This window comes from Hyperoodon ampullatus (assembly GCF_949752795.1).
Source record: "Hyperoodon ampullatus genome assembly, chromosome: 14".
Taxonomy (NCBI): Eukaryota; Metazoa; Chordata; class Mammalia; order Artiodactyla; family Ziphiidae; genus Hyperoodon; species Hyperoodon ampullatus.
In genome coordinates, this window is record NC_136927.1 from 21,042,777 (window position 1) to 21,070,016 (window position 27,240).

At 49.0% G+C, this 27,240-nt stretch overlaps 1 protein-coding gene across 1 annotated transcript in view; it reads left to right on the forward strand.

Annotated features, from left to right (window-relative positions):
* Positions 1 to 698: 698 nt before the first annotated feature.
* BFSP1 (beaded filament structural protein 1) overlaps positions 699 to 27,240 on the forward strand; it is a gene marked incomplete at both ends in the record, with an annotated part of 38,228 nt that continues 11,686 nt past the window's right edge. The window contains 5 exons of the mRNA XM_079718341.1: positions 699 to 1,072; positions 6,226 to 6,286; positions 18,437 to 18,532; positions 20,928 to 21,020; positions 24,563 to 24,670. Coding sequence (XP_079574467.1) covers positions 699 to 1,072; positions 6,226 to 6,286; positions 18,437 to 18,532; positions 20,928 to 21,020; positions 24,563 to 24,670 — 732 coding nt within the window. The remainder of the gene's footprint in view (positions 1,073 to 6,225; positions 6,287 to 18,436; positions 18,533 to 20,927; positions 21,021 to 24,562; positions 24,671 to 27,240) is intronic.

A 27,240-nucleotide genomic window follows, 5' to 3' on the forward strand; every position in this document is an offset into this window, starting at 1 on the left:
ATGAGAGTCAGGATAATATAATAAGGACAACTTTTCTGAGTTATTGTACAAAGAAGAGATTGGTTACAAACATGCACAAGTATCAGTAAGAACTTACTTGCAATACACCGCACAATTTACCCAGAGGTGCCATTTGATTTTGCATCCACGGTTAAGAACCCCTAATATAAGTAGGGGTCCTGAATGTCATGTTGCAATTACGAAAAAGAATCGCTTAAGTAATCAGAAAAGGAAATGGTATTGTTAAAAAGTTCTGGCATTGAGAGCTTGACTGAAAGAGAGAGAAGAGACAAAGCCAGGGGTCCTTGGGCTCTCCGTCTAGTCCAAGTTTAACAAGCTCCCTTGGGCTTCCTTCACAATTCCCAGTGGAAGCAGTCAAAAGAAAGGCATGCCTCTCCTGTCCTCCTGACCCTCCATTTACTCATAAAACAGCGGGCTTTAACAATCACGGAACAAAAACCACATTGCCCAATGTAACCTTTCAACCCCCAGAGCTGTATGGGCCGCTAATCCAGCGCACAAAAGCAGGCCGACCGCTCTTTTGTTCTCCCCCGAGGCTGGGCGCAGCGCTGAGCAACAGCTGGTCGGCTCTGGAACGTCCCAGCGGCGTGCCAGGGGCCTCCGATGTTTATTTAGCGCGCTGCTGTCTCGATAAGGGGCCTCCGGGAGCCGGCTGCACGCTCGCCCGCAGAGGAGTCATGTACCGGCGCAGCTACGTCTTCCAGGCCCGCAAGGAGCAGTATGAGCGCGCCGAGGAGGCAGCGCATGCCGCCGCGCCGGACAGCCTGGTGGAGGGCCGGGCGGCCGCGCCGAGCCTGGCGCAGCTTCAGGGGCTCGGCGAGCGTGTAGCCGCCCACGTCCAGCGGGCCCGGGCGCTCGAGCAGCGCCACGCCGTCCTGCGGAAGCAGCTGGACGCCTTCCAGCGCCTGGACGAGCTGGCCGGCCCCGAGGATGCCCTCGCCCGACACGTCGAGGGCAACCGCCAGCGCGCCCGGGATTTGGCTGCCGAGCGCACCCGGTTGGAGCGCCAGGGCGCAGAGGCGCAGCGCACCCTCTGCGAGTTCCAAAGCAAGTAAGCGCAGCCATGGGAGTAACGAACGGGCCGGGAGAGCGCTGCCCCCGGAGTTGGGAGGGCCGTCTCTGGGCCCAGGCGACCGGTGACTTCATCCCAGCAGAGGCACGCACGTGCTGCATCTCCCTAAGATAGGACTAGCTTCCATTTTGGTGGCACGTCACGGTTTGCATGAAATGGTGTAATTTGCAGTTAATGTCTTTTGGAGTCTAGATCTAAGTTACATGCAATGAAATGCACAGATTTTAAGTGTGTAGCTCAATGAGTTTGACGAATGTATTAATAGATACCCATGTAACTACTAAAACAAGCAAGATATTCCTCTACCCCAGAAAGTTACCTTCTGCCTTTTCCCAGCCTTTGGTTCCCTCTCCCCAGTCCCCCCAAGCAGAGGCACCCAGCGTTCTGATTTCTGTCACCATAGATTACTATTGCCTGTTCTGGAATCTTTTAGACATATTCTTACGTGTCTGGCTCCTTCTGCTCAGCACAGTGTTTTTGAGATGTGTCGATGTTATTTAATCCTCACAGCCTCATCCTGTTATAGACGGTACTGCACCTAGTTTACAGATGAGGAGACTGAGGTTCAGACAATGTAGAGATTGGGGGCAAGGTCACTCAGCTGGTGGATCGCTGCACTGGGACTGGAATTCAAGTCTTGAGCATGCTAAGTCTAACGGCCTTCACTGCATCACAGCGGACACCTGGACATTGCTTCAGCGTGTGCCTGCTAGTGTCTGGCCCCTCAAAGTGTGATCCATGGACCAGCAGCATTGCCATCACCCAGGATCTTGTTAAAAATGGAGACTCTTGGGCCCACCCCAGAGCTCCTGAATCAGACTCTGAAAAAGACCCCCAGGTGATTCGTCGTTTAAGTTAACAACCTTGAAGTTTCAGAGGTCCTGCTCCTGGGCAATGTCCCCCCTTTTGACAGACTGAATAATGTGTTAAAATCACCCAAAAAGCTATTCAAAGAAAAAAGATGCTCAGCAATTTGTCAGCATCTTTCCAGGTGATAAATGGGTGTGCGCTTTGACTCAGCTGGGCACTTCAGGGAATTTACCCTCTGATACTCACTCCAGGAGGTGTCAAAGGGCATGTCCACCAGGATATTCACTGCAGTGTGATCTGCAATAGCAAAGGCCTGGGACCAACCTGAAGGCCTGTTAATAGGAGTCAGGTTTAAAATTGTGCTTCATTCATGCAATGGAATACTATGCAATTGTGAAAAAATAGTGTGTTATTATCATCTATTTTAAAAAGACGGGAGTCAGAGTAGAGATTTTTTGCTTTTATAAGAAAAAAGAAGACACAAGCACACACACAAAGACCTAATAATACTGGTTACCTATGGGAATAAGGAAGTAGGAGCAGAGGTGAGAGGGAGACTTTTACCTTTTTCTGTCATTTAAAAAAGTCTCTAACCAGGGCTTCCCTGGTGGTGCAGTGGTTGCGAGTCCGCCTGCCAATGCAGGGGACGTGGGTTCGTGACCCGGTCCAGGAAAATCCCACATACCGCGGAGCGGCTGGGCGCGTGAGCCGTGGCCACTGAGCCTGCGCGTCTGGAGTGAGAGGCCCGTGTACTGCAAAAAAAAAAAAAAAGTCTCTAACCATGTAAGAGATTTATCTGTTTAAAAATTATATAAATTAATTAAAAAATACAGATGTGCAGGCCCCATCCTGGACCTCAAGTGGGGCCCAGGTTTTTTATATTAAATGAGCTCCACTGGTGATTGCAGTGAACAGCCAGGTTTGAGGACCTCTGGTCTAGGGTAGCCAGAGGGTTTTCTTCAAACGTGCTTTGTGTTTGAGTTCCACATTCTCAACCCCAGTCGTGGGCAGGGTATTCAGCATTGGATACTGAGCATATTTATCAGATCATAAGCATCGATTCCATTCCCATCAGTCCTTCTGTTTCTGGTTTTCATTTTTTTTTTTTTTTTTTTTGCCAAATTGCACATGTGGGATCTTATTTCCCCGACCAGGGATCGAACCCGTGCCCCCTGCAGTGGAAGCATGGAGTCTTAACCACTGGACCACCAGGGAAATCCCTGTTTCTGGTTTTGATCCACAGAAGTAGGTTTGCAGCTGGAAGAAGGCACCTGAAAATCCCTGTGACCCTTCAAGGGAAAACTGAGGCTTGCAGAGGGCCTGTGAGTGGCAGGACTTGAACTTGGGTTTCTCACCCTAGGCCCATACCCTTTCCAGAACACTGTGTCTTACAGAGAAGCTGTTCTTGGACTCCTGTGGAGTGAGGCCCAAAGGTAGGACTTATTCATACTAAGCTCATGTTCCCTAAAGAGAATGGAAGTGAATGCTGGTTGACACCCAGGGCAGTTCCATGGGTCATCAGAGTACTTGAGATCCCCAGATGGCCTTTACTGGTCCTTGGGCCACAGTCAGCTGTGATTTGGCTGGGCCAGCATGACTCCCAGGAGCCCTCGTTGGAGGAGTGACCATGTTGAGTCCTCCTGATTTTACTTGGCTCTGAGTTGTATGTTCTGAGTTGTATGTCCATCGTGGAGCCAACCCTTCAGGCTCTGTGATTTATTTGATAATTCTCGTTAATTTATTCCCTCCCATTGCCTCCTTGGGGAAGTTTTGATGTTTTAACTTGAGTAGTGGGACTTGAAAATCATTATAAAAATCATACCCATCTACATGCATGGGTACACACATCGAGTTTGGTTTAATTCCAGAGGTGAGGTGATGATTAGCCAGAACCAGGTGAAATTAATGCAGAAATAGGAAGGTATATGCAGCCTTGTTAGGCATGTTCTTGACCTGGATAGTTGAATAATTTCAAAATCAGGTCTTCAGCACATCAAACAAAGGCTAAATAAAATAAAAACTAAATACAAATAAAAACAAAACTACCAAAATACAGTGATGAATAGAGTCAATTATACAAATGCTGAAAACCAAAAATAATCCTGTAAAACAATCAGGTAATTGAAGCCAAAGTGTTTTTTTTCCACTTTATGAATTCACTTTTATATTCACTTCTATGAATATATGAATACATCATGAATTCTTACAATGAATTCTTTATAATGAAATCACTTGTCTGTAATAAAATATCTAGGCTTGTCTAAGCATGAAAATCACATTAATATGTTGTTTATTAAATATGTTTTTAAGCTACAGAAATTCTTGGATGTTTTTAGCAGGAAAAAGCAATGAGAAAATTAGATTTTGTTAACAGTTTTATTCTTAAAGCTAATTAAACATTAAAAAACATCATTTCTGGCTCCATTAGAGCCACACAGAAAAGAAACTGTTAAATGTGACATCCTGGTGTGAAAAGTAAAACTGATGCAAATATATTTTGCTTCCTGGTTATAGCTGAGCTACTTAGGTGGCTCTAGAACCGGGAGCACTTAGAACAGTGTTCCTATACCTCATGTTCTTCCCTGAGGTCAAGACTTTTAATTCTGAGGCATGGTTTCCCAGCACCTGTCACAGTATAAAGTCCTTGACTTGAACCCGTGGCATGGGTGTACAGGGACACAGAAAGCGATGTTTTGTGGGTTAGGCTGAGTGCTAATTAGGATTAGTTTCAACTACAAGTAAACTCCAAATTGACATTGGCTTATCCAAACAGAAGTGTGTTTCTTTCTTGTGTAAGGCCTGGACTAACAGTTTGTATGGCACCCTACAGTATTCAAGGCCCAGAAGGCTCTGTGTGGTCTTCAAGAAGGTGGCATCCATGTTTCAGGTGCAGGAGGAAGGGATGCAGAAGGACACACCTACACCATCTCGTACTGCAGATACCTGGAAGGGGCCACAGACCTGCTTACATCCCATTGGTCAGGACCACACTGAGCAGCAAGGAAGGCTGGGAAATGCAGTCTCTTTTCTAGGCAGCCCTGTGGCCACCAAACGTGACGGGCTCTAAGTCCTATTAGAATGGATATTGGGGGCAGCTTGCAGGGAACGAGGTGGGGGTTCATTTGGGAAGGGGCTTTCTCTTTTTCTTCAGGGGGTGAAATTCCCCCTAGAAGGAAACTCGTTCTGACCAGAATGATTTCTGGGGTCTCTCTGCTTCCTTGATCTTTACCATTTTTTAGAAGTCCAGGGAAGAAGTCGACTAGGAGAAAAAAATACACCTGCTCCTAGTATCTGCTGCTTTATTAATCTTGTGTATGTTTAACTTTGAGGGTGTCCCTGCTCTACCCAAGCAGCACGGTGTGGCTGTCAGGACACAGTTTTGTTGTCAGACTCACATCTGAGTCCTGCACCCCTCTCTTAGTTTGGAGTCCTTGAAGCCGAGCCTTAGAAAGTCGCTTATTTGGGAGGTGGCATCAGGGAGCACCAGTGCAGAGTGAGGAGGTTATAGGCAGGAAAGGAAGGAGCCAACACTGAGCGCATCACCCGGCAAGTTACCTGCATGGCCACCGGAGGCCACCTGCGGGGTGGGGAGCACACCTCAGTGATCCCAGCTGAGGGCCAGGGAGCCAGGCTGTGTACGTACCCACTCGCCCTGTCAGAGCTTGCAGGCTGCTCCCAGGGGCACTGACTCTCTGACCCGTCCAGGCTGCCCTGCCTGCCACCCCACAGGAGGCCCTTGCTCTGCAGGGCAAGGCCGCACAGATGCGGGTGAAGTGCCAGGAGCACCTGCGGAGGCCTCGGGCCAGTTTCTCAACCTCGGTTTCCTCATCTTTCCCGAGGGGGTAACAGGAACTGCTGTATTCCAGGGTTTCGTGAGGATTAAATGGCGTAATCCAGAAAAGCTGACACATGATGATAAATACAATAGTAGAGGGTATCCGGACCAGGTCAGGTTAGTGGTGTTTGATGTAATAGATCGTTAGGACAGCCTCCCAGTCTCTGTGCTGCCGCCGCACTTGGGGTACAGGTGTGCTGGGATCTGATTCCTGCGTCTTCGGGTGGCTGGGAGAGGGCACTGGGGGGCTGGGGCTGGGACTCCGGGCTGGGAGACTCCTGTCCATCTATGGTGCCACTGGCGGCACTTCCTGCGTGTGCCGAGACGTGCAGAAGTTTGGGAAGAAGTGGGCTCCAAAATGCAGCATCAGCTCCTGCTTCCCTTAACGAGAGGGGGTAGGACTCAGGTTAACTGAATGCTAGTTGTGTGACCACACGTGCCGGATCACGGAAGCTGCCCAACTATCCCTTCTGTGTCCCACCTGCAGGTATGAAAATGAGTGTGAGTGTCAGCTGCTGCTGAAAGACATGCTCAAACGGCTAAACAAGGTGAGCTGAGCCCGTCCTCGGGTTTGAGTAGATTCACGACCAGACTGAGCTAAATGGCTGAACGATTGTTTCACGCACTGCCTCTTTGTGTTCTTTCAGGATTCCCCGATTTCTTTTGCCGTCATTCTCCTTCTTTCTTAAAAAATTTATCTTAATGAGGTATAGTTGACTTACAATGTTGTGTTCATTTCTGCTGTACAGCAAAGTGATTCGGTTATGCACATATATACATTCTTTTTCATATTCTTTTCCATTATGCTTTATCCCAGGATACTGAATATAGTTCCCTGTGCTCTAAAGTAGGACCTTGTTGTTTATCCATCCTATAGACACTAGTTTGCATCTGCTAACCCCAAACTCCCCATCCATCCCTCCCCCACCACCCTTCCCCTTGGCAACCACAAGTCTGTTCTCTATGTCTGTGTGTCACTCTCCTTCTTGACTTTGTAATTTCAACTACATCTTTGTGAGTGAATGCACACACCCACACACACTCCTCTACCACAAGCTAAATGAGCTCGTGAGAGATCCCTAGACGGTTAAGCTCATTGGTTTGCTTGGCTATCAAAATGGGCCAGCGTTACAGAGACTGGCTGTTGTTTGCACCAAACTTAGGAGGAAACTTGCTCCGGGCAGTGGTTATTTGGATGCAATGCTACCTTATCCTGTTGGCTAAGAGTCTTGAGATTACTCCTCCCCAGGGAAAGTCTCAAGAGAATAGAGGACGAAATTTCCTTTTACCCTCAAGCTCCGCACTCTTTTTTTTGTTTGTTTGTTTTATTGCTATACGTGGGCCTCTCACTGTTGTGGCCTCTCCCATTGCGGAGCACAGGCTCCGGACGCGCAGGCTCAGCGGCCATGGTTCAGGGGCCCAGCTGTTTCGCTGCATGTGGGATCTTCCCAGACCGGGGCATGAACCCGTGTCCCCTGCATCGGCAGGCGGACTCTCAACCACTGCGCCACCAGGGAACCCCCAAGCTCCGCACTCTTGAAGCATGAAGAGTTGCCCTGTGCGAGGCACCAGGATTCTTAGCCTCTTGCTGGAGACCCACCTGCAGAGGTTGGGTGGAGTTGTTCTTTGCAGGGGCAGTTTCCTTCTTTGGATCCTCCATCACCATCCTAACTGATTGGATTTTCTGCTGTAGCCAGGAGAACTTGACTACCAGATAGCAGAATAACTGTGGACCACAGAGGCTGGGCAAAACCAGGGATGGCAAAGAGCTGTAAGCATTATCCTTTTCTGATTATTTCAGAGCTCAGATGTCAGAGGGGAAGGACCTATGGGAACTGGTTATTAGAAGGGTTGCTTGTTCAGGGTACCTGGCTGCCTTCCCCCTTCCCCGTTCCCCACCCCTAACCTCATTGCTGATAAAATCGATCACCCTTCCCTGCTGCACCCAGATGTGGCCTTAAGATTCTTCTCCACCTGGTTGCCGTATGATCCAGCAATCCCACTCCTGGGCATACATCCGGACAAAACTCTAATTCAAAAAGATACATGCACCCCAGTGTTCATAGCAGCCCTATTTACAATAACCAAGACATGGAAACAACCTAAGTGTCCATCGACAGATGAATGGATAGAGAAGATGTGGTATTTATATACAACAGAATACTACTCAGCTATAAAAAGAATGAAATAATGCCATTTGCAGCAACATGGATGGACCTAGTGATTATCATACTCAGTGAAGTAAGTCAGAAAGAGAAAGACAAATATCGTATGATATTGCTTATATGTGGAACCTAAAATATGACACAAATGAACCTATCTATGAAACAGAAACAGACTCACAGACATAGAGAACTGATTTGTGGTTGCCAAGGGGGAGGGGGGTGGTGGTGGAGGGATGGATTGGGCGTTTGGGGTTAGCAGATGCAAACTAGTGTATATAGGATGGATAAACAACAAGGTCCTACTGCAGAGCACAGGGAACTGTATTCAATATCCTGTGATAAACCATGAAAGAAAGTGAAAAAGAATGTATATATGTGTATAACTGAATCACTTTGCTGTACAGCAGAAATTAACGCAACGTTGTAAATGAACTATATTTCAATAAAATAAATGAAAAAAAAAAAGATTCTTCTCCACATGGAACCCCAGGCAACTTCAGACAGTCAGGGTTAGCTCAGGGTTAGCTCGGAGTGTTTGCCACTAATTTCCTGGCTTCGTCCAACGTCTGTTGTCTAGGATTATTCTACTAGTTGGTGGGAAAGTCAGAACTACACTCTAGGGACACTGAATTTTGCTTTGTGTATGTTACTGACTGTATGATATTTCTGCGACCATCTCTGTGTGAGCATCTAATGTATTGTCCAACTCGGGACACTGTGTGAAGGAGATGCTGTCAGTAATTACACAGGTTGACTGTTAGAAGCTGGACTGTCTCAGGCCAGTGGAACAGATGGGCACTCAGAAGTGAGCACAGAGATGGCGGGGAGGGTGTCCTGCAGGGGAGCCCTAAGCACACAGCTCATGACTGGCCATGTGCTGAGCTGGGTTGCAAGGACCCAAGGCCTGCTGGAAGTCTGAGTGGACTGGGGCCTTATTAGCATTTGACCTCACTCAGCTTTCAGCTGACACTTGTGGCTCACCCCCATTTGTGTTTTTAGTGGCGATTCCAGGCTGTCAGGTAGGGCCGCCGTCTTATCCATCGGCCGAGGCCTTCAGGAACAGGGGCACCTGACACCCTTCACCTTTGGGTGCCAGTTCAGCCCCTCCGCAGCACCACCTCATTGTGCTTTGTGACTATTTGTCCTCCCTGCAAGCAGGGCTCTCTCTGGACTGGGCCCTAAGGTTGTTGCTTACATGGTGCCATCCTGGGCATTCCTTGAAGAAGAGAGAGAAAGAACTTAGTCCTTCTTTTTACCTTTGATGGCAAGTGACACTGGATTTAAAAACAAGCTCAAATCTTCTGTTTGTTTGTTTGTTTGTTCTTCTCTCTTATTACAAAAGCAATGCCTATTCCCAGTAGAAAAATAAGACAGTAGAAAGAAAATGAAAAATAAGGGAAAGGCATTCCACCATTTCCCCCCATCATACTGTGATGTAGTGTGTGGACAATTGGGGTATGAGTCCCGTGAGAATGTTACGAAGGTTCTGGGGAAAGATGGGACCAAGCATGCGGGCGGGCGGGGTCAGCACAGCCATGGGCGTGGCTGTTCCCAGGTCCGGGGAAAGACACTTCTCCCCACAAGAACTGTGCCATCCAGAACAGGAGGGTAGCCTGCTAGCAAGACCCTTCACGCTGTTGCTCAGTATCTGTGAGGCTTCATCTCTCTGAGACTCAACTTCTTCATCTGGAAAATGGGAGCAATGCCAGTTCCCACCACCATAGGAGCAGGTATCTGTCTGCATGCCTGGTGAGAGTTAAATGACATAATAATGCACGTGACCTGCCTGTTACAGTTGTTATTACAGGTCACGTGATGTGATGGACGCCAGCTTAGTTTTCTTGGGAAGTGGCTGCATACCCCTGGTGGAGTGGGAGTGCATGGAGGAATAGCTTTTTAATAGCTGTGGATTTATTTTTATGACTACCTTTTCTCTATAGCAGGTGACATTAAAAAAAAAGTTTCTTTTTAAATGCATGTCAATAAACATGAATCAATTTGAAAAAAATACGGGGTGAGTAATAGTAGAAGATTTTGGATGTAGCAGAAATCAGAGACACAGGACGCAAATACAGTGAATCGGGAGGTCCCTGCACTAGCTCACGGGAGCCTCGGAACAGCCTTTTGGATTTTGTATATTTTACCCTCAGATAACCCGGTCCGATCGCCCCTCTGTCAGGGGGGATCTCACCCTTGCTGAGGCTAAACGACTTCAGAGACCCACAGCCCACCCGCGGCAGGTGTGGGCAGGAGTGAGGTGCTCTGTGTCCATGGCTCATTCTTTCCCTCCCAAGGACAGTCAGGGAACCGCTGTCTCTCAGGAGACAGACACAGAGCCGGAGTCTCTGGGTGAAGGCGGCCACTTCCCACTAGACGTTGGTGCCCTGTCCATCCCCCCAGGCCACCCTCAATGTCGCATAGAGATGCTAAGCCCACTGGCAGCTTCCTGCATCTATCTGGCTTGGGAACGTCTGCAGTTGCAGGGGGCACAGTCCAGAAGTGTGGGCATTAGCACCCTAGGGGCGACCCTCAGCCACTGGGGGACAGGAGGGGGTGGCTGAGTCCCTGGCTGGCCCACCCTTCATCCCGACAGTTCAGAGGTGAGTTTCCCAGTCTCCTGGGGGGTCCCCAGCAGGACTGAGCCCATTGCCCACAGTGGGAACCTGCTCATTCCACAACTTTATTGGCTTTGTTCTTTTCCCTGTGTCACTACCCCACCCCTTCCAGTGCTCCTGGGATTACCTCTCAAATAAGGGACTCTTTCCCAGTCCTTGCCTCGGGGTCTGCTTCTGAAAACTCAAATTAAGACAGCCCCTCAAGGGTCAGCCAGCTGGACCTTCAGGTTCTCTGTCCACTGAGATGGTCACTGGAGAAGAAGGAGGTGAAATGGTACAGTAGAATTCACATCTTGTTGGCTGTCGGTCATATCACTGATTTTAGTTGACAAAGCTTTGAATATGTACAGACATCACATCAACTGGGTTTTTACTGTCAACGCAGCCTAATGTCCATTTCCTTTGGTCCCTTTGGAAGGGATTGATCCCTGGGTGTGGCCGTGTGAAATGGGGTACACTAGGAATCTCTGACCCAGTCTTTGAGTCTGGCTTGGAAAATATCACAAAGTCTGGACAGGACTGGTTGCCACCATGTTCATAAAGCTGCCATCTATGTATACTGCCCAGGTAATTAAACCTCCAGAACAGAGTGCCTGTATTTTTAACAGCCAAATAAGTTAAGGCAAGCCACTCCTTGCTATGCACTTGGAAATGAAATGAATTCCTCAACATACTACTTACATACTTGGGCCAAAGTTATTCAGATTTTCAGCCTTTGGATGTGGTAAGCATTCCTGGTGACTTTTATTTTATCTTTGTCCATTAACTTTTTTTTGTTTTTTATTCTTAATTTTTTATTGAAGTATAGTTGATTCCCACTATTATATTAGTTTTAGGTGTACAACATAGTGATTCAGTATTTTTACAGATTATACTCCATTAAAAGTTATTAGAACTGATGACTTTTTTTAAAAAAAAGTATTTATTTTGGCTGAGCTAGGTCTTTAGTTGCGGCACGCAGGATCTTTAGTTGCAGCATGCGGGATCTAGTTCCCTGACCAGGGTTGAACCCGGGTCCCCTGCATCGGGAGCACAGAGTCTTAACCACTGGACCACCAGGGAAGTCCCTAGAACTGATGACTTTAAGATATTTGGGTTTGGCTAATCTCTAGGACTCATTATGTATATCGCCAATTTGAAAATGATGTAGGTGCTAGTCGAATGCTTTCACCGGAAAACAATTTTAGGAAATACCTAAAGCTGCCGTATGTGCTTTTCCTTGTAAGTCGTGTATCTTAAACGTGTCTGGAAAGGAGCAAGAGGCAGGGGAGTTCAGGGGGTGAAAGGATGGGGCACGAAGCTTTTGATTTCAGGGCTACAAGCCTTCATACACCCAGGAATTCCTCTGAGGCTGGAAATGAACTTCTGGAGAAGAGGAGAGCCATCTGGGGAAGAAGAGTTTAGGAGGAGGCTGGCGGTGGGCGGCTGGAAGAACAGAAGGCAGAGGAAGCGTGAGGAAGGATGCAGAGGGTGAGAGTGGAGTCAAGGAAGGCGAGGTGGTGGGAAGAGGGAGGGTGGGGAGTGGAGGGACGTGCCCAGCTCCTCCAGGTCAGCGTGAGCCCTGGAAGGAAAGCAGCTCTAACATTTTTGGAAAGGTTTTTTTTTTTTTTGCTGTACGTGGGCCTCTCACTGTTGTGGCCTCTCCCGCTGTGGAGCACAGGCTCCGGACGCGCAGGCCCAGCGGCCATGGCTCATGGGCCCAGTCGCTCCGCGGCATGCGGGATCCTCCCGGACCGGGGCACGAACCCGCATCCCCTGCACCGGCAGGCAGACTCTCAACCACTGCGCCACCAAGGAAGCCCTTGGAAAGGTTTTTGACGTCCAGGATTGAAGTAGGTGTTTTTTTATTTTTATTTATTATTATTATTATTTTGTGGTACGTGGGCCTCTCACTGTTGTGGCCTCTCCCATTGTGGAGCACAGGCTCCGGACACGCAGGCTCAGCGGCCATGGCTCACGGGCCCAGCCACTCCGCGGCATGTGGGATCTTCCCAGACCGGGGCACGAACCTGTGTCCCCTGCATCAGCAGGCGGACTCTCAACCACTGCGCCACCAGGGAAGCCTAGTAGGGCCTTTTTAAAATCAAACCCTAATTAACTAGAAATCTTAATGAATTTGAATACCCATTCTTTAGCAGTTGGTTTTTTTTTGGGTTTTGTTTATTTTTTTAGTTGGGCTGGATTTGGGGCTGCATGTGGATACAGACAGTTGGGTTTTTAATGGATTTCCAGCATCTCTGTGACTGGGTTGGCAAGGCTGATTTTTCAAGGGTATATAGGACTCTAGTTATTTCTTCAGTTACTTTCTCAAAAATCATCTAGGCCAGCGGTTCTGAAACTTCCTGTTCATCAGCATCACCTGGAGGGCATGTTAAAACACAGATTCCTGGGCCTGTACCCCAGAAATTCTGATCCGGTAGGTCTAGGATCCACCAGATTTTTTACATTTCTAATCATTTCCAGATGGTGTGGTCCAGGGACCACACTTTGAGAACCACTGGCCTAGATGAAAACATATACAGTATCAGGGCTGGAGTGTTTTCTAAAATTAGAATATTGGCCCAGAGTCTCGATTTGGAAAAATCTAGACGTTTCGGCTGGTGGAGCTTTTGAAAATGCAGCTGACAGCATCCAAAAGCATAATAAAAACACAAGCGTCTACACATTTCTGAGTTCTGGTGCAAACAAAAGAAAACACTTCCAAACGAATTCTTCTCCCCGTATCAGCAACTGCACATTCCAGCGGCAGCTACTAACCTCTGGGAGTTTTCCCGGGCAATTTATCAGATGATTGTCTTCAAACCAAGAGAATGTACTTGCAGAGCATCTGGTTACTCTCTCTTTCAAGGACGAATGTGGGCTGGCCTTTTACTATCACTCTTTTAAAGGTTGGCTGATGGGACCTAAGAGTGGTTGTTTGGCTTGACCCTGAGAGGGAGGTGGGGGACGGACAGCAAACACCTTGCAGGACAGGGTCAGGACTCGAACCTCAACTCCTGACTAGTAGAGGGAAGATCGTATTCCCATTATCTCCAGTTAACCTCTGTTAACTAGCTGAACGGCCCACTGGTACGATATCTCTCCATCTGTAAGGTGAGACTCCAGTTTCTGAGCTGTGTTTGTCAGAGTCCTCGGGTTCCATGGATTTGCTGAAGGGCCTCTGAGGGAAGAGTGTTGCCAGCCGATCAGCGTTCCTGTCCCCCCGTCATGTCCTTCAAGAAGCACATCTCTGCTTTCCTTCTGTATGTTGGCTTCCCTGGGATATTTTGTTTAAAGGATGACGCGTGGCTTTAAAAAGTGTGAGGACCAATGACCTTTAGGGTCCCTTCTATTTTTTTTTTAATTAATTAATTTGGTTGCACCGGGTCTTAGTTGCGGCTCGAGGGCTCCTTAGTTGTGGCATGTGAACTCTTAGTTGCGGCATGCATGTGGGATCTAGTTCCCCGACCACGGATCGAACCCAGGCTTCCTGCATTGGGAGCTTGGAGTCTTAACCACCGCACAACCAGGGAAGTCCCAGGGTCCCTTCTATTTCTAAAATCTTGAGTGTTCGATCCCTTTATAAGTAATAACACAAAAGGTCCTTGAAACCTCATTTTCAGTTCTTCACCTCCAGTAATTGTGTATCAATTGTGGATGACGTTTTGGTAAAAATTAAGATGTTTGAGAATTCCCTGCCCCATTCCATCCTCAGCAGTCTTGAGGGGCCGAGGGTGGGGAGAGTAGAAAAGCATCCCGAAGGTGAAGGTGAAGCGCAGGTCTCCACCCAGCACTGCCTTGTCTCTGACCCGGATTTAGCTACACCCACTCAGCAGTGTCCCATCCCCAGAGCTGAGAATCACTTTCACAAGGAACCACCGTGCCTCAAGGGGGTGGGGCTGATTTTCCTTCCCATCAGTGTAGTCCTAGTAGGATTGTCTGCAAGACGACAGTCATGTGACCATGTAGGCCAATCGCAGCTCTCTCTCAGAGATGTGACTCCTGGGGGCAGAGATGAATGCCCTTGGAGCTGGGTCATCCCAAGGGCAGTGCCGTGGACCCCAGCTGCTTAGATTGCTGGGACTGCCCTGGTTTCTGTCCTTCCCAAGGCCTGTAAATTACCCAGGATCCATCTGGTTCCTCAGCCCTTTCCCACCGCTGGAAAGACACCCAGGCTTTCTTTCCTGCACCATGTCTCTCATGAAGGGGCTTCCCCAGGCTTATGTGACAGTCCGGAGTAATTCAGAAAGCCATTCACCAGGACCTCCAAGGGGCCTCCCACCTGCCCTGGGGCGTTTGCACAAGAGCGTCAGTAATGCTCTGCTCTCCCGGGGGCTGGGGAGGGGGGAGTCGGGCAGCACAGGTCTTGAAACAAGGACAATACTGTTGTTTTCATTGTACTCTGAGTGACCATCCCTGTGACACAGGATTTGAGGACCCATCATTAAGCCCCCAGGATGGAAAACTCCTGAAGGCAGAGCGTATCAAAAGTCAGCGACTGGTTAACTCATTTATCAAAAGAATGAGCCCAGAAGCTAAAACAACCAAAGACGGATTTCACATTATTTTAGTTCAGAGCCCTGTACCTGGAGACATGCATCCCTTTTAATAATTTGGTTCATTCTTTTACTTCTGATTTAAAAATAATACTTCAGACCATGGGTGGGTCCCTTAAAGGGTGTGATATTCGCACATGCTGTTGCTTCTCTCGATGGGCAGTGGAGCTTGGACAGCGGAGGCCCAGATCCAGGGCTGAGAAGTGGGTGGCACCTCGGGGAAAGCATGCAGGAGAGTCCAGGGGCTGCGGGTGAGGAACCGGCTCTGGGTCTTGGGGTCCTTCCCTTCTTCCCTCCCCATCTGTTTGCCCAGTGTAGGCATCCCTGGTATCCATGAAGGGATTTCAGAGTCTTCAGGGGAAAGGATTTGGTAATCAGAAATTAGAGGCTGAAAGGGCTGTGGGATTCACCCTAGAGCAGGAGACACTGAGGAAAACAAGATGGTCCACGTGTCTAAAATCAGTCCTGTAGACCTTCCAGCGCAGGGGCCACTAGCCATGTGAGTCTGGGGCGGGGTCAAAATGCAGAGAATTCAAATCGATGTGATGTGTTGTAAGTGTGAAATACACACCAGATTTCAAAGACCTAGCCTGGAAAAAAGGAAAATATCTTATCAATAGCTTTTAAACTGTTGATGACATGATAAAATGATAAGATTTTGGGTATATTGGGTGAAATAAAATATATTGTTAAAATTAATTTCACCTGTTTCTTTTATTTGATGGGGCTACTAAGAAATTTAAAATTATGCCTGAGGGTTGGACAACCCTGTATTAGAATAATATTTAATTTAAAAAAATTTATTATTATTATTTTTTTGGCTGCATTGCGTTTTTGTTGCTGCACGCGGGCTTTCTCTAGTTGCGGCGAGCAGGGGCTACTCTTCATTGTAGTGCACAGGCTTTTCATTGCAGTGGCTTCTCTTGTTGTGGAGCATGGGCTCTAGGTGCGCGGGCTTCAGTAGTTGTGGTGCGTGGGCTCAGTAGTTGTGGCTCGTGGGCTTAGTTGCTCCGCAGCATATGGGATCTTCCCAGACCGGAGATTGAACCTGTGCCCCTGCATTGTCAGGTGGATTTTTAACCACTGTACCACCAGGGAAGTCCCAACTTATTTAATTTTTGCTTGCCTAAACCTACACAAAAGGCATGTGTGAAGGTACATTGCTAACGATTGCAAATTGACCAATCTGATCTAGCACCACTCTTAAGTTCTTTAAGATAAACTCTGAAGTTCTCTTGGGTAAATAAAATAGTTTCAGAGGTTTGAGTTGGGTGAGGGTTAGCCGATCCCTGACAATCTTGCTGAAGTTTCAGACCAAATTCACGTGAATGGATATTTATTAAATAAGCCTTTTTTCTGATGCAGTCTCCTAAGGTTCATACAGCCTCTTCTCCAGGCTCCATGAAGTCCCAGATCTCTGCTGTTTTAGGTGCTAAGGCAACACTTTGCATGAAAAGCTCATTCAAGGCAAGTGACACAATAGGGTCAGGATTCTGGTATCCTTGCTGTCAGCATCAGACAATCATATCTCCCTACACCAGCGGTCTTTTACAGGAACGATTATAAGGAATCAAGCGCCTTTCCTAAGAGTGCAGACCTAATGCCTCCCTGGAACCTAAACGCTATTAGTACCAGGATGGCGCATGTCTCAAAATATCTTGGCCTGTCCACATGCCTTGACTGTCTTAACTCTATTCATGCAGTGGTAGGGAGTATCTTAAATATTTTAGCAAACCACATTTCTACCTTTGTCAGTGAGAGCGCATTGCTAACGTTCATCATGCTTTTTAACAAGTTTAGGAAGTCAGTAAAAATTCACTTAGCCCTCATGTATTGGCAGGTGGGCATGGCAGAGGGAGCAAGGAACTTGGACCTGTAACATCTCTCTGAATTGTTGAAGTATTTAAGTCAGTTCCAGACATCACAGCACTATCTTATGAAGAGCACAAATACTTACTCATACCTATTTGGTTGATCCAAACAAGATCAATGAGATATGGGCTTCCCTGGTGGCGCAGTGGTTAAGAATCCACCTGCCAATGCAGGGGACATGGGTTTGAGCCCTGGTCCGGGAAGATCGCACATGCTGTGGAGCAACTAAGCCTGTGCACCACGACTACTGAGCCTGCACTCTAGAGCCCAAGAGCCACAACTACTGAAGCCCATGCGCCTAGAGCCCGTGCTCCGCAACAAGAGAAGCCCGCGCGCAGCAATGAAGACCCAACACAGCCAAAAATAATAAATAAATAAATAAATTTATTGAAAAAAAAATCAATGAGCTAAAAGTTGGTGAATTATCAGAAAGTTTGGTGAGAACATTCAATCTTCTGTCCTAAGTGTTATTTCCAACTTGAAAGGAACAAACACTATTCACCACAGCAATCGTGCTAAAACATGAATTTTATGTTGAAGATACATGGCCTCAAGATGTCAATAGTCCTTGGAGAAAACTATTAAAATTAAGGTTTCCTATCCCATAGGTTGTCTTTTCACTTCGTTGATGGTTTCTGTGCACAGCTTTTTTGAGTTTGATGTAGTCTCACTTGTTAATTTTTGATTTCGTTGCTTGTGCTTTAGGTGTCATGTCCAAAAAAATCATTGCCAACACCCATGTCAGGGAGCTTTTTTCCTGTTTTCTTCTTGGAGTTTTTGTTTCAGTATTAAATTATTTAAATATTTAATCCATTTAGAGTTCATTTTTGTGAATGGTAAGATAGGGGTCTAGCTTCATTCTATTGTATTTGTTTATTTTTAATTTTTTATTGGAGTATGGTTGATTTACAGTGTTGTGTTAGTCTAGCTTCATTCTAAAATAAAGGTTTCAGTGTTAAGGGAAAACTGTTTCTTAGTCTTAGAAACTCAACTCACTGATGATAGGATATAGAACAAATATAGATGTAACTTAAATTTTAAGGTTATCGGTATATAAATATACTCTTTCTCCCTGATCTTTCTAGATCAAGGCTTCTCAACCCTGGCACTATTGACACTTCGGACTGGAGAATTCTTTGTTGTGCGGGGTTGTCCTAAGTATTGTAGGATATTTAGCAGCATCGGTGGCTGCTACCCACTAGATGCCAGTAGTAACACCCCCCCGCCCGCCCTCCGCCCCCCGCCCCCCCAAGTGGTGACAATTAAAAAAGCCTTGAGATTGTGCCAAATGTCCCCTTGGGGGCAAAATCACTCTCGGCTGAGAACTACTATTCTAGACCAGGTCCAATGGGCTAGCCCAGTGCTTGGCTAGAAATGCAGAATCTCAGACGCCCTCACAGACCCACCAAACCAGTCTGCATTTTGGTAAGACCCCGGCCGATGTCACACCCACGCCCGTGCTCTCTGCCCCCCGGCCCCCGCGGCGCCTCAGAGTCGATGCCTCATTGCAGGAGGCAGATGAAGCCCTGCTGAGTAACCTGCGCCTTCAGATCGAAGCCCAGTTTCTGCAGGATGACATCAGTGCGGCCAAGGACAGGTACAAAAAGGTAACCATGACCCTTCTTAGCCCTTCCCCCCAGAAAACCAGTTCAGGGCACTCGTGGCTGAAAAAATGGGGTGGCTGGAGTGGGCTGCCCTGTGTGCGGTGCCCCGAACCAAGCGGGGCTGGGCTGATCGCTGGGCGGTACCTAGTGAGCCAGACCTGCGGGGCTGTGGGAGGGGTGGCAGTGTGTGTGTGTGTGTGTGTGTGTGTGCGCGCGTGGCGGGGGTATGTGTGTGTGTGTGGGGGGGGTTATGGATCGGGGGGGAGCCAATATCTGTGCAGGACGTCACAGTCCACAGAGTAATTGCACACAGATCCGTCTTGATTAAGCTGTAGCCTGTTGACTGGTTCAGCTCAGAAAATGGAGAAAATGCAAAAATCGTAATTTTTTAGCGCTGTCTCTGAGGGAACACATGGCACGCAGGGGCCTCCTCGCATGTAGCGCTGTGCTCTGCCCCCACCCCCACCAGCTTCTCACAGGCCTCAGGTTGGGGGGGCCTCGGTGTTCTGGAAAAGTCCAGTCCTGGAGCTGTGTAACCAAGGGCCAGTGGCCTAACCTCTCTGAGCTTCTTCATCTTCGAAATGCAAACGCCAGACTCTCTTTCCTGCACAGCCGTGTTATCTGAGCATAGACACCTGTGGGCCTGGCCATGACCCTCAGCCCTTGGGGCTGACCTCTCCAGGGGGCCTGGCCTCCCTCCAGCTGCAGTATCTGCGTCTCTGCCTCAGGACGGATGTGCACCAGGCAGCGGAGGGCAGGGCTGCCTCACAGGAAATGTCGGGGAGTTAATGCCCCGGGAGCAGCCTCAGCCAGGGACGGATGGAGTTGGTGGACACGTACCCCAGCTCCCTCTGCACCGGCTCCCAGAGAGCCTGCTAGGACTGGTGCCCACATGGGTAATTCACCTGATAACACAGTGTCTCACCTCCCTGCTCCACTGCTCATGTTTCCTGGCATCTTTGCCCAAGCAAACTATTTGCACCCAGATCCTTCCCCCAGGGTCTGTATCTTACTCAGCTGGGGCTGCTATAACAAGGTACCATGGACTGGGTGGCTTATGAGCAACAGAAATTCATTCCTCTCAGTTCTGGAGCCTGGAGCACCAAGATCAGCATGCCGGCAGGGTTGGGTTCTGGTGAGGACCCTCTTCCTGGCTTGCAGACGGCTGCCTTTTTGCCATGCACTCACCTGGCCTTTCCTAGATCCGTATCCATAGAGAGAGTGACCGCCTTTCTTATCAGGGCACTAATCCCACCCTGGGGGCCCCACCTTCATGCCCTCATCTAAATCTAATTGCTCCCCAAAGGTCCCACCTCCAAATACCATCCTGCTGGGGGTTAGGTCTTCAGCACATGAATTTTGGAGGGACACAACTTTCGATCTATAACTGTCTGCTTCTGGGGAAACCCACAGTGAGGCAACGTGAGGTAATATGGGTGAAGCACCTCGTACAACCTGGAACTTGGCAAGTGCTCAGGCAGCATCAGAGTCCCTTCCTTCCTCTGTGGGTGCCTGCTGCATTGTCTCACTGAATCCCAAAAAACAGACTCAAGAGACAGTGTCCTAGGTTCCCTGTCAGCAGAGCCTGAGGTGCGTATAGGTGGAGCGGGGGGCAGGAAGGCGCAGGGGAAGGGGCTGAGCTGGAGTCCAGACTCAGCCTGATCCCATGGGGGCTCTGAAGCATGAATCGCACCACAAGCTTGGTCCCACCTCGAGGCAAGAGGATTGGTCTTGTGTCCTGAGCCAGGAGTCACTGGTCTGGGTGGGGGATGGTGTGGCATTGGGGGCAGTTGCATAGCTTCCTGGCAGGATGACCACTGTGTGGCTGAGGGCAGTTCTGTGGAGGGGGCAGCTGTGCTACATTGTCAGCTCTCGTGCAGGGAGCAGGCCCAGGTGATCTGCTGGTGAAAGGGACCAGGCATTGCCTTCAGGTTGTTAATCCCTCTTTTGTGGAAGAAATGGAGGTTTAGGAGGTTTGAGTACCTTGCCTGAGACCACATGCAGCTAGTGAGTGAGGCAGTCCCGCCGGACTAGCCACAGCCTGTTCTCTGAAGCACCGCCTGAGCTGTAGTCAGCAAGGTCCTTTGTACCCTCCGGGGACTCTTTGTCCCCATCCCTGCTTTTCTGATAACCCTGCATCCAGGGCGCTATGGAGACAGCCACAAGGCAGCCACGGGACTGAAGGGAATGTGACATGAACTAAGCCTCGGTTTATTCATCGAGCCCAGTGTTCTCATGCAGATTAAAGGAGGCATAAAGCGTCCTCTGCACCCATCACAGTCTGTCCTATTTGTGGCGGTGGGACACATGAAGGCATTCATCCTGCGGGTCACCTGGTATGGGAGGGGAAAATCCGGGGAGCTCAAGTTTTCATGAGAATGCTTTTCTCTCCCAACAGAATCTTCTGGAGATTCAGACCTATGTCAGCATCCTGCAGCAGATCATCCAGACCACCCCGCAAGCAGCCGCCATAACCAGTGGCATGAGGGAGGTAAGAACAGGAGCCTGGGCGTCTGGGAAACCGCACGTGGGGATTTGTCCTGCAGCCCCGGGAGCCCAGAGACCCAGGGAGAGACGTCAGGTCACCCCCACAGCGGGTTCACATTCGAAGTGCACTCTTCTGCTCTTTCACACAGACGGTGAACGTGGGTATTTAGACATCTGAGGACATAAACTGTGCCCCTGCCCATCTTCTTAGGTATTTCTTCTTGAGGATTACGGGCTGTCCTTCCTTGTCTAGTTTATAAGAAACTTCCAGACTGTTTCCCAAACACTGTAGCACTGCTGCATCCCCACTGGCGACAGATGGGAGTTTCTGTTGCTTTGCTTCCTTGTCAACGCTGGGTATGTCGGGTTTTTATTTTGGTTTTGCCGTTTGCTACTCTAATAGGTATGTTGTGTATCTCTCTGTGCTTTTAACTTGCATCCCCTCAGGCCTTAATGATGTTGAGCATCTTTTCATGTGCCTATTTGCCATTTGTATAGCTTCTTTGTTGGACTATCTACCCAAGACTTTTGCCCCTATTTTTTTATTGGGTTGTTTGTTTTCTTATTCCCCTCATCAATTTGACCATAATTTTGAATACAGAGAACCTCAGACAATTAGTGACTCTATTTTCAAGGTCAGGCTCCGCTAGTCTGGGGCATGCAAACTCTTGGGAAAGGATAGAGGTGATTGAAACCGATTTTTAAAAAAACTGGGATTTGGATGTAAAACCTTATTCCCAATATAATGTTCCAAATCCCTTCCTCACTTAGCTCTCTAGCAGGGCAACAGGATATCGATATTTTTTCCCCTAATGTGGTTTATGGGATTTTGTGATGCATGATATGATATTGTAGAAATAAACTGAAAAGGATGCAAATTAAAACAAAAATGTCATGTGTCCTTTCTTCAGAGGAGTGTTACGTTGGGACAGGGTTTTGTAGACTGTTCAGCTGAGAAGACTCTGGGTTTTTCTGCAAGGGTGACTTAGGACAGAAGTCTACCCAGACCTACACCCTGGAGAACCAGTGGGCTAGGGTAGCTGACTGCTTGATGTTTGTTTGAACCTAATTTTTTATATCAAAGCTAAAGACATCCCCAAATTTGCTTTCAGAGACACTTTTGAACCCTGCCAAGTAACATCTAAGAGGCAGGAGAGTTACTTTTATTGGCCTTGATGGGGATATTCTTGTCCACATTGCCCACCAATGACCCCAACTGAACTGGGGATGCCGCTAAGGCCTAAAAAACAGCTTCTCCTAAAGCATACTTTTCTTTGTCCGAGACTTCTTTCCAGACACTTTATTTCTGTTTTGCAGACATTTTTCCTTTAATTCATAGGTGTTTGACATCAGAGCACACTTTTAAAATCACATCATCTGTTCCCTTGTAACCCTGTTCTTCTGAGTTGTACTAACGTAGAGCCGTCTAGACCTAGTTTGATCGTGTCAGTGATCATCAGAGACCCTCAGTGTCGTTGCCCGGGAGCTTGAGACAAATGCAGCCTCTGCAGCCCGACCCCCAGCAGACCCACTGTGTCAGAATCTGCATTTTAGCAAGATGCTCAGGGATTCGTGTGCACGTTAAAAAGCAGATTTAGAAAGAATCACATTCTTTATTAATCTCAGCTGAAAAACTCTACATACGAGCTAGGTGGTTGCTTTCAGGTTTGCTCCTTTGACTCTTGTTACTGTCCTAGAAAATGCCGGTTGAGTTTCCACAAAGGATATAATTAGCATTGCTTCCTAGGAGCATGGGGTTAATGTGTCCATAAAGTATAAAGTCAGTGTCCTGTAGCCAGAGGTCCCTGGGGCCACCTCTGTGGTCAAATCAAGCTGGGTTTATTATTCCCCACAGGAGGGGAGGGTGTACGCCGTGGATGGGGGCCTGTGCTGGCCTGGGTGCTGTCGGGGGGTGGGGGACTGGTCTTATGGTTGAAAAGCCCCCTAGTTTGTACCTTGGAGGCCGAGGTATGGGGTGAGGCTAAGGCCGTGCTTGGTAACTAAGCATCATCACTTGAGTTAGTGGTCATTTCTGTGGTTACACGGTGGTCGCTTGGTCTGAGCTCAGACACAGTTGCAGAGCCGGTCTTGTTTCTGTCTTGTTCCCCTGGGATCCCAGAGTGACATCTTTGGGTGTTGAGGTGGCATCGTCTGTAAGTTTATAAGGAAGGAGCATCATGCTGGGGGGGGGTTGGTTAGTGCCAGCTTCCAGCTGACAGCTGCCGGCTGTCTTCCTTCCTCTACAGTAAGTATCCAAGGGCCTCCTGTGTGCAAGGCACTGTGGGGGCACCTGTGGGTGGACATGGGGAGGATGTAGTATAAGTAGGAGCTGGGCAGTGAGGAGAGGCGGGGCCAGACAAGCAGGCTGGGCCCTGGCTGGGAGGTGGGTGAGGGATTTGCACTGTGTCTGTGTCCATGCTGAGGCTGCAGGTCTCGGTTGGCGTGTTTGCACATCCTCCATGTAGTGGTACCCAGAACGTGAGTCCCCTCTGCTCCCAGCTGTCCCCACGTCTGTGTCTTTGGGGCAGGGAGGCAGGAGCCGAGGCACAGAGAAGCAGGGAGGACAGAGACAGAGAGAGAAACAGACAGACAGACAGGGAGGGACACACAGAGAGACTGAGAGAAGGCACGTCTCCACTGAGAGACTCCGAAATAAACACACCATCCTTCAGCAGCTCTGTCCCCAGGCCCGCTCGTCCTCCCTCGCTCTCACTTTCTCTGTGTCTTGTTACTCCGGCCACTTTGCAGGAGGCTGCAGAGCAGGGGCACCTTCAGTGGGTGGCCGTGAACCTGCTGGGCTGTGACTCTGCCCGGCAGGGGGTGGGGGGAGGGTCTCCGTGTCAGAAGGTGCTGCTCTAGAGAGGCCAGGCTCTCAGGAAGGGGTTTAGATGTTTCTGAATAATGTGGAGAGGCTGGTGGGAAAAGGGCAGCTGCTCTGCAGAGTGTGGAGAGGTTGAGGATGGACCTCCTTCCAGAACATTCCGGGAGCACCGACAGGGCTTCCCCTGTCGCCATGGCCCCTGCTGTGTGCCGTGGGGATGGCTCAGCACAGTTGGTGTCTCTGGCTCAGGGCTCAGACTTAGAAAACAAAGCGAAAAGGCAGTGAGTGGCCATGGTGGGCCCGCCTGAGTCAGCTTGGCTGCTGTGACAAAATACCGTAGACCAGGTGGCTCAACCAACAGACACTTATTGCTTACAGTTCTGGAGGCTGGAAGTCCGAGGTCAGGGGGCTGGCAGATTTGGCCCCTGGGGAGGACCCCATCCCGGCTGGTAGACGCCACCCTCTCCCTGTCCTTTCCTTGCTGCCCGCATGGAGGAGGGGGCCCTGGTGTCTCGTCCTCTTCTAATAAGGCCACTAATCCCATCGTGGGGGCCCCACCCTCATGACCTCATCTAAACCAACCCTCCTGCCAAAGGTCCCACCTCCAGATGCCATGCATTGTGGGTTAGGGCCTCGGCCTGCGAACTTGGGGGGACGTAAACATGCAGAACACAGCGGCCCTCTCCTCCGAGTGTGAGCGTGCTGAGTCTGGCTTCTCTGTGCAGGCGAAGCTCTTGACGGAAAGGGAGGTGGCCACCCTGCAGAGCCAGCTGGAGGACGGCCAAGAGGTGCTCTGCCTCCTGCAGTCCCAGAGAGCCGAGCTGCAGGCCCAGGTATGCCCGTCCCTCCTGTCTGCTCCTCTCATTCAGGTGTCACGTGCCTGCAGAGGTGTGCACTCGAGCATCGAGCGCTGTGAATTCTACAAACTCAACACACCTGGGTCCTCAGCCCTCAGCGCCACAAACAGCATCCCCAGTGGGGTGACCAGCCGTCCACTTCCCGGGACGCCTTCCTGCCCAGACTGGAAAAGCCCTGGGCCAATGAGGGCAATGGGTCCCACTAATTCGTGGCCCCCAGAGGTCCCCCGCAGGCCCGCTTTGAGTCGCCGCCCCTCCCCCACCGAGGGTAAGCTATCCCCACTTCTGCATAACAGATCTGTTTTGCCCAGTTTAACCTTGTTTTTGAAAATAAGAAATGGACATACGTTGAGGTTTTTACCCTACGCTCGCATGAATCTGTGCTTCCTGTTTCTCTTCTCATGACCTAAACTCTCTTCTTTGGAATTTGACTGCAGCCCTAGAGAGAGTGGTTGTGTTGGGATTTGCTCCTGCTCAGAATTTGTCAGCGGAAACTTTGCATTTCTACCCCCACCCCTTTTCTTTTTTTGGTGAAGCTTAGTTTGCAAACGAGCAGAAAAGCTTTCTGCAAACTTTGCAGGAAAGCTCAGTTCTGTCTCTGTGGCCTTCCTTCGCGGTTAACGAGCTTCGTGGGTCACCCCACCCCCACCAACCCTGTGATTCCTCCAGTTTTCTTTCTCTCGTTACCGTACACCGGGCCATTCTGATGGGGACGTTGGGTTAGAATACGCTTCTTACGCTGTGTAACCACATTTCCCAAATCCAAAAGTAAATTGACGTTCGGTTTGACAAGTACACATAAGGGACAAGGGAACAAAAATTTTAAAATCTGCCCCTCTAGAAAACCTAGACCATTAAAGGCTATGTGTTACTTTGTCTCTATCTCACCAATGCCTGACAAGATCAAACCCTGCTGAAGCCACATGAGATGTGGTGCTTTTGGTGGGTACACAGTGTCCTCCAGATCTCAGGACTTGAGTCCAGAATCCTGATTCCTGCCCCACCCACCACCCGGCCCCTCCCTGTGCAGCAACTCAGGGGCCACGGAGAGCAAACGGGGGCCTGGGGATGGTCCCCCAAGGCAAAGACCCCAGCTCAGGAAAGCGAGTACTGCCCTTAAAACGTGTCCTGCTCTTGTTGACAAACTGCGGCTTGGGGACCAGACACACCGTTTTGGTGACTTGTTGAGTGTGTGGTTTCCTCTGAGGTCCTGAGAGGATGGAGGGAGGGTCAGGGTGTCTGTGTGTGTGTGTGATGTGTGTGCACGTTTTTATATGTGTGCATGTGTGCACGTGTGTATATGTATATATGTCTGTATGTAAGTGTATATGTATATGTGTGTGTATACGTGTATGTGTGTATGTGTGTGTATATATTTGTGCATTACTGTATGTATATATGTGTGTATGTAAGTGTATGCGTGTGTGTATGTAACTATGTGTGTACGTGTGTAATGTGTGTGCATGTTTTTATATGGGTGCATGTGTGCATGTAAGTATATGTGTGTATGTGTATATGTGTGTATGTAAGTGTATGCGTGTATGTGTGTGTATGTGTGTGTACGTGTGTGTGTGAATGAGTGTTTGGGGAAGTGGAAGCACACCCAGTCACGGTTCTAGACACCAGTGTTTTCCAAACCACCAGTTACAACCCATTACTGGGTTGTAAAATGAACTCAGCAGAATCGACTGGCTTGAGAAAAGAAGGAATTCACAACACTAGCCTAAGACCGAAGAGGAAATGACAGGGTGCATGGCGAGTAGAGGCAGGATTTATTTTGTGAAACCTTTGTTTTAAATATATCTGTGTGTTTAAGTAGATAGATTTGTGCAAATACACACATGTACTTATATCTTTGTATGATGTCGATGGTTTGTGATGTAAAATGTGGCTCTTCCAATGGCCACGGTGATGAGGTTGAAAACCTCTGCCCAGTCTCCTTCTCAGGAGATGAGGGAGCCCAGGCTGAGGTGGTGGCACATCAACCGGTGAAGCCCGGTTCCAGGCTTGGAAGAATGCTTGTCTCTCTGTGAACTCATATGCATTTATTGACTACAAAAGTAAGACGTTTCATAAAGGATTAGCCTAGTTTCTGAGAATATGAGATAAAGCTCTCTGCTTGGCCGCCGGTCCCCACCCATAGCTGCTGCAGAAAGACTGGCTTATCTAACTCTGAGGTCGTTGTCTCTCTAACTGGGGGGGCTTCACTGTCTCTTCTGTGCCATCCCCCCGCCAATCCCTTGCCCAGCAGTCTGGTGAAGCCTCTGGACCCTTTCTGAGAAAAATGTTAAAGGCGTTTAACTTCTGTCAGAGGTTTAGGACTATGGGAGGCTTAAGCTAAAGAGGCTCCTTTATTGTACTGTGGTTCTGCCCTTGTTTTTTGTTTATTTTTTGGGCGGTACACGGGCCTCTCACTGTTGTGGCCTCTCCCATTGTGGGGCACAGGCTCCGGACGCGCAGTCTCAGCGGCCATGGCTCATGGGCCCAGCCTCTCCGTGGCATGTGGGATCTTCGCGGACTGGGGCACGAACCCACGTCCCCTGCAT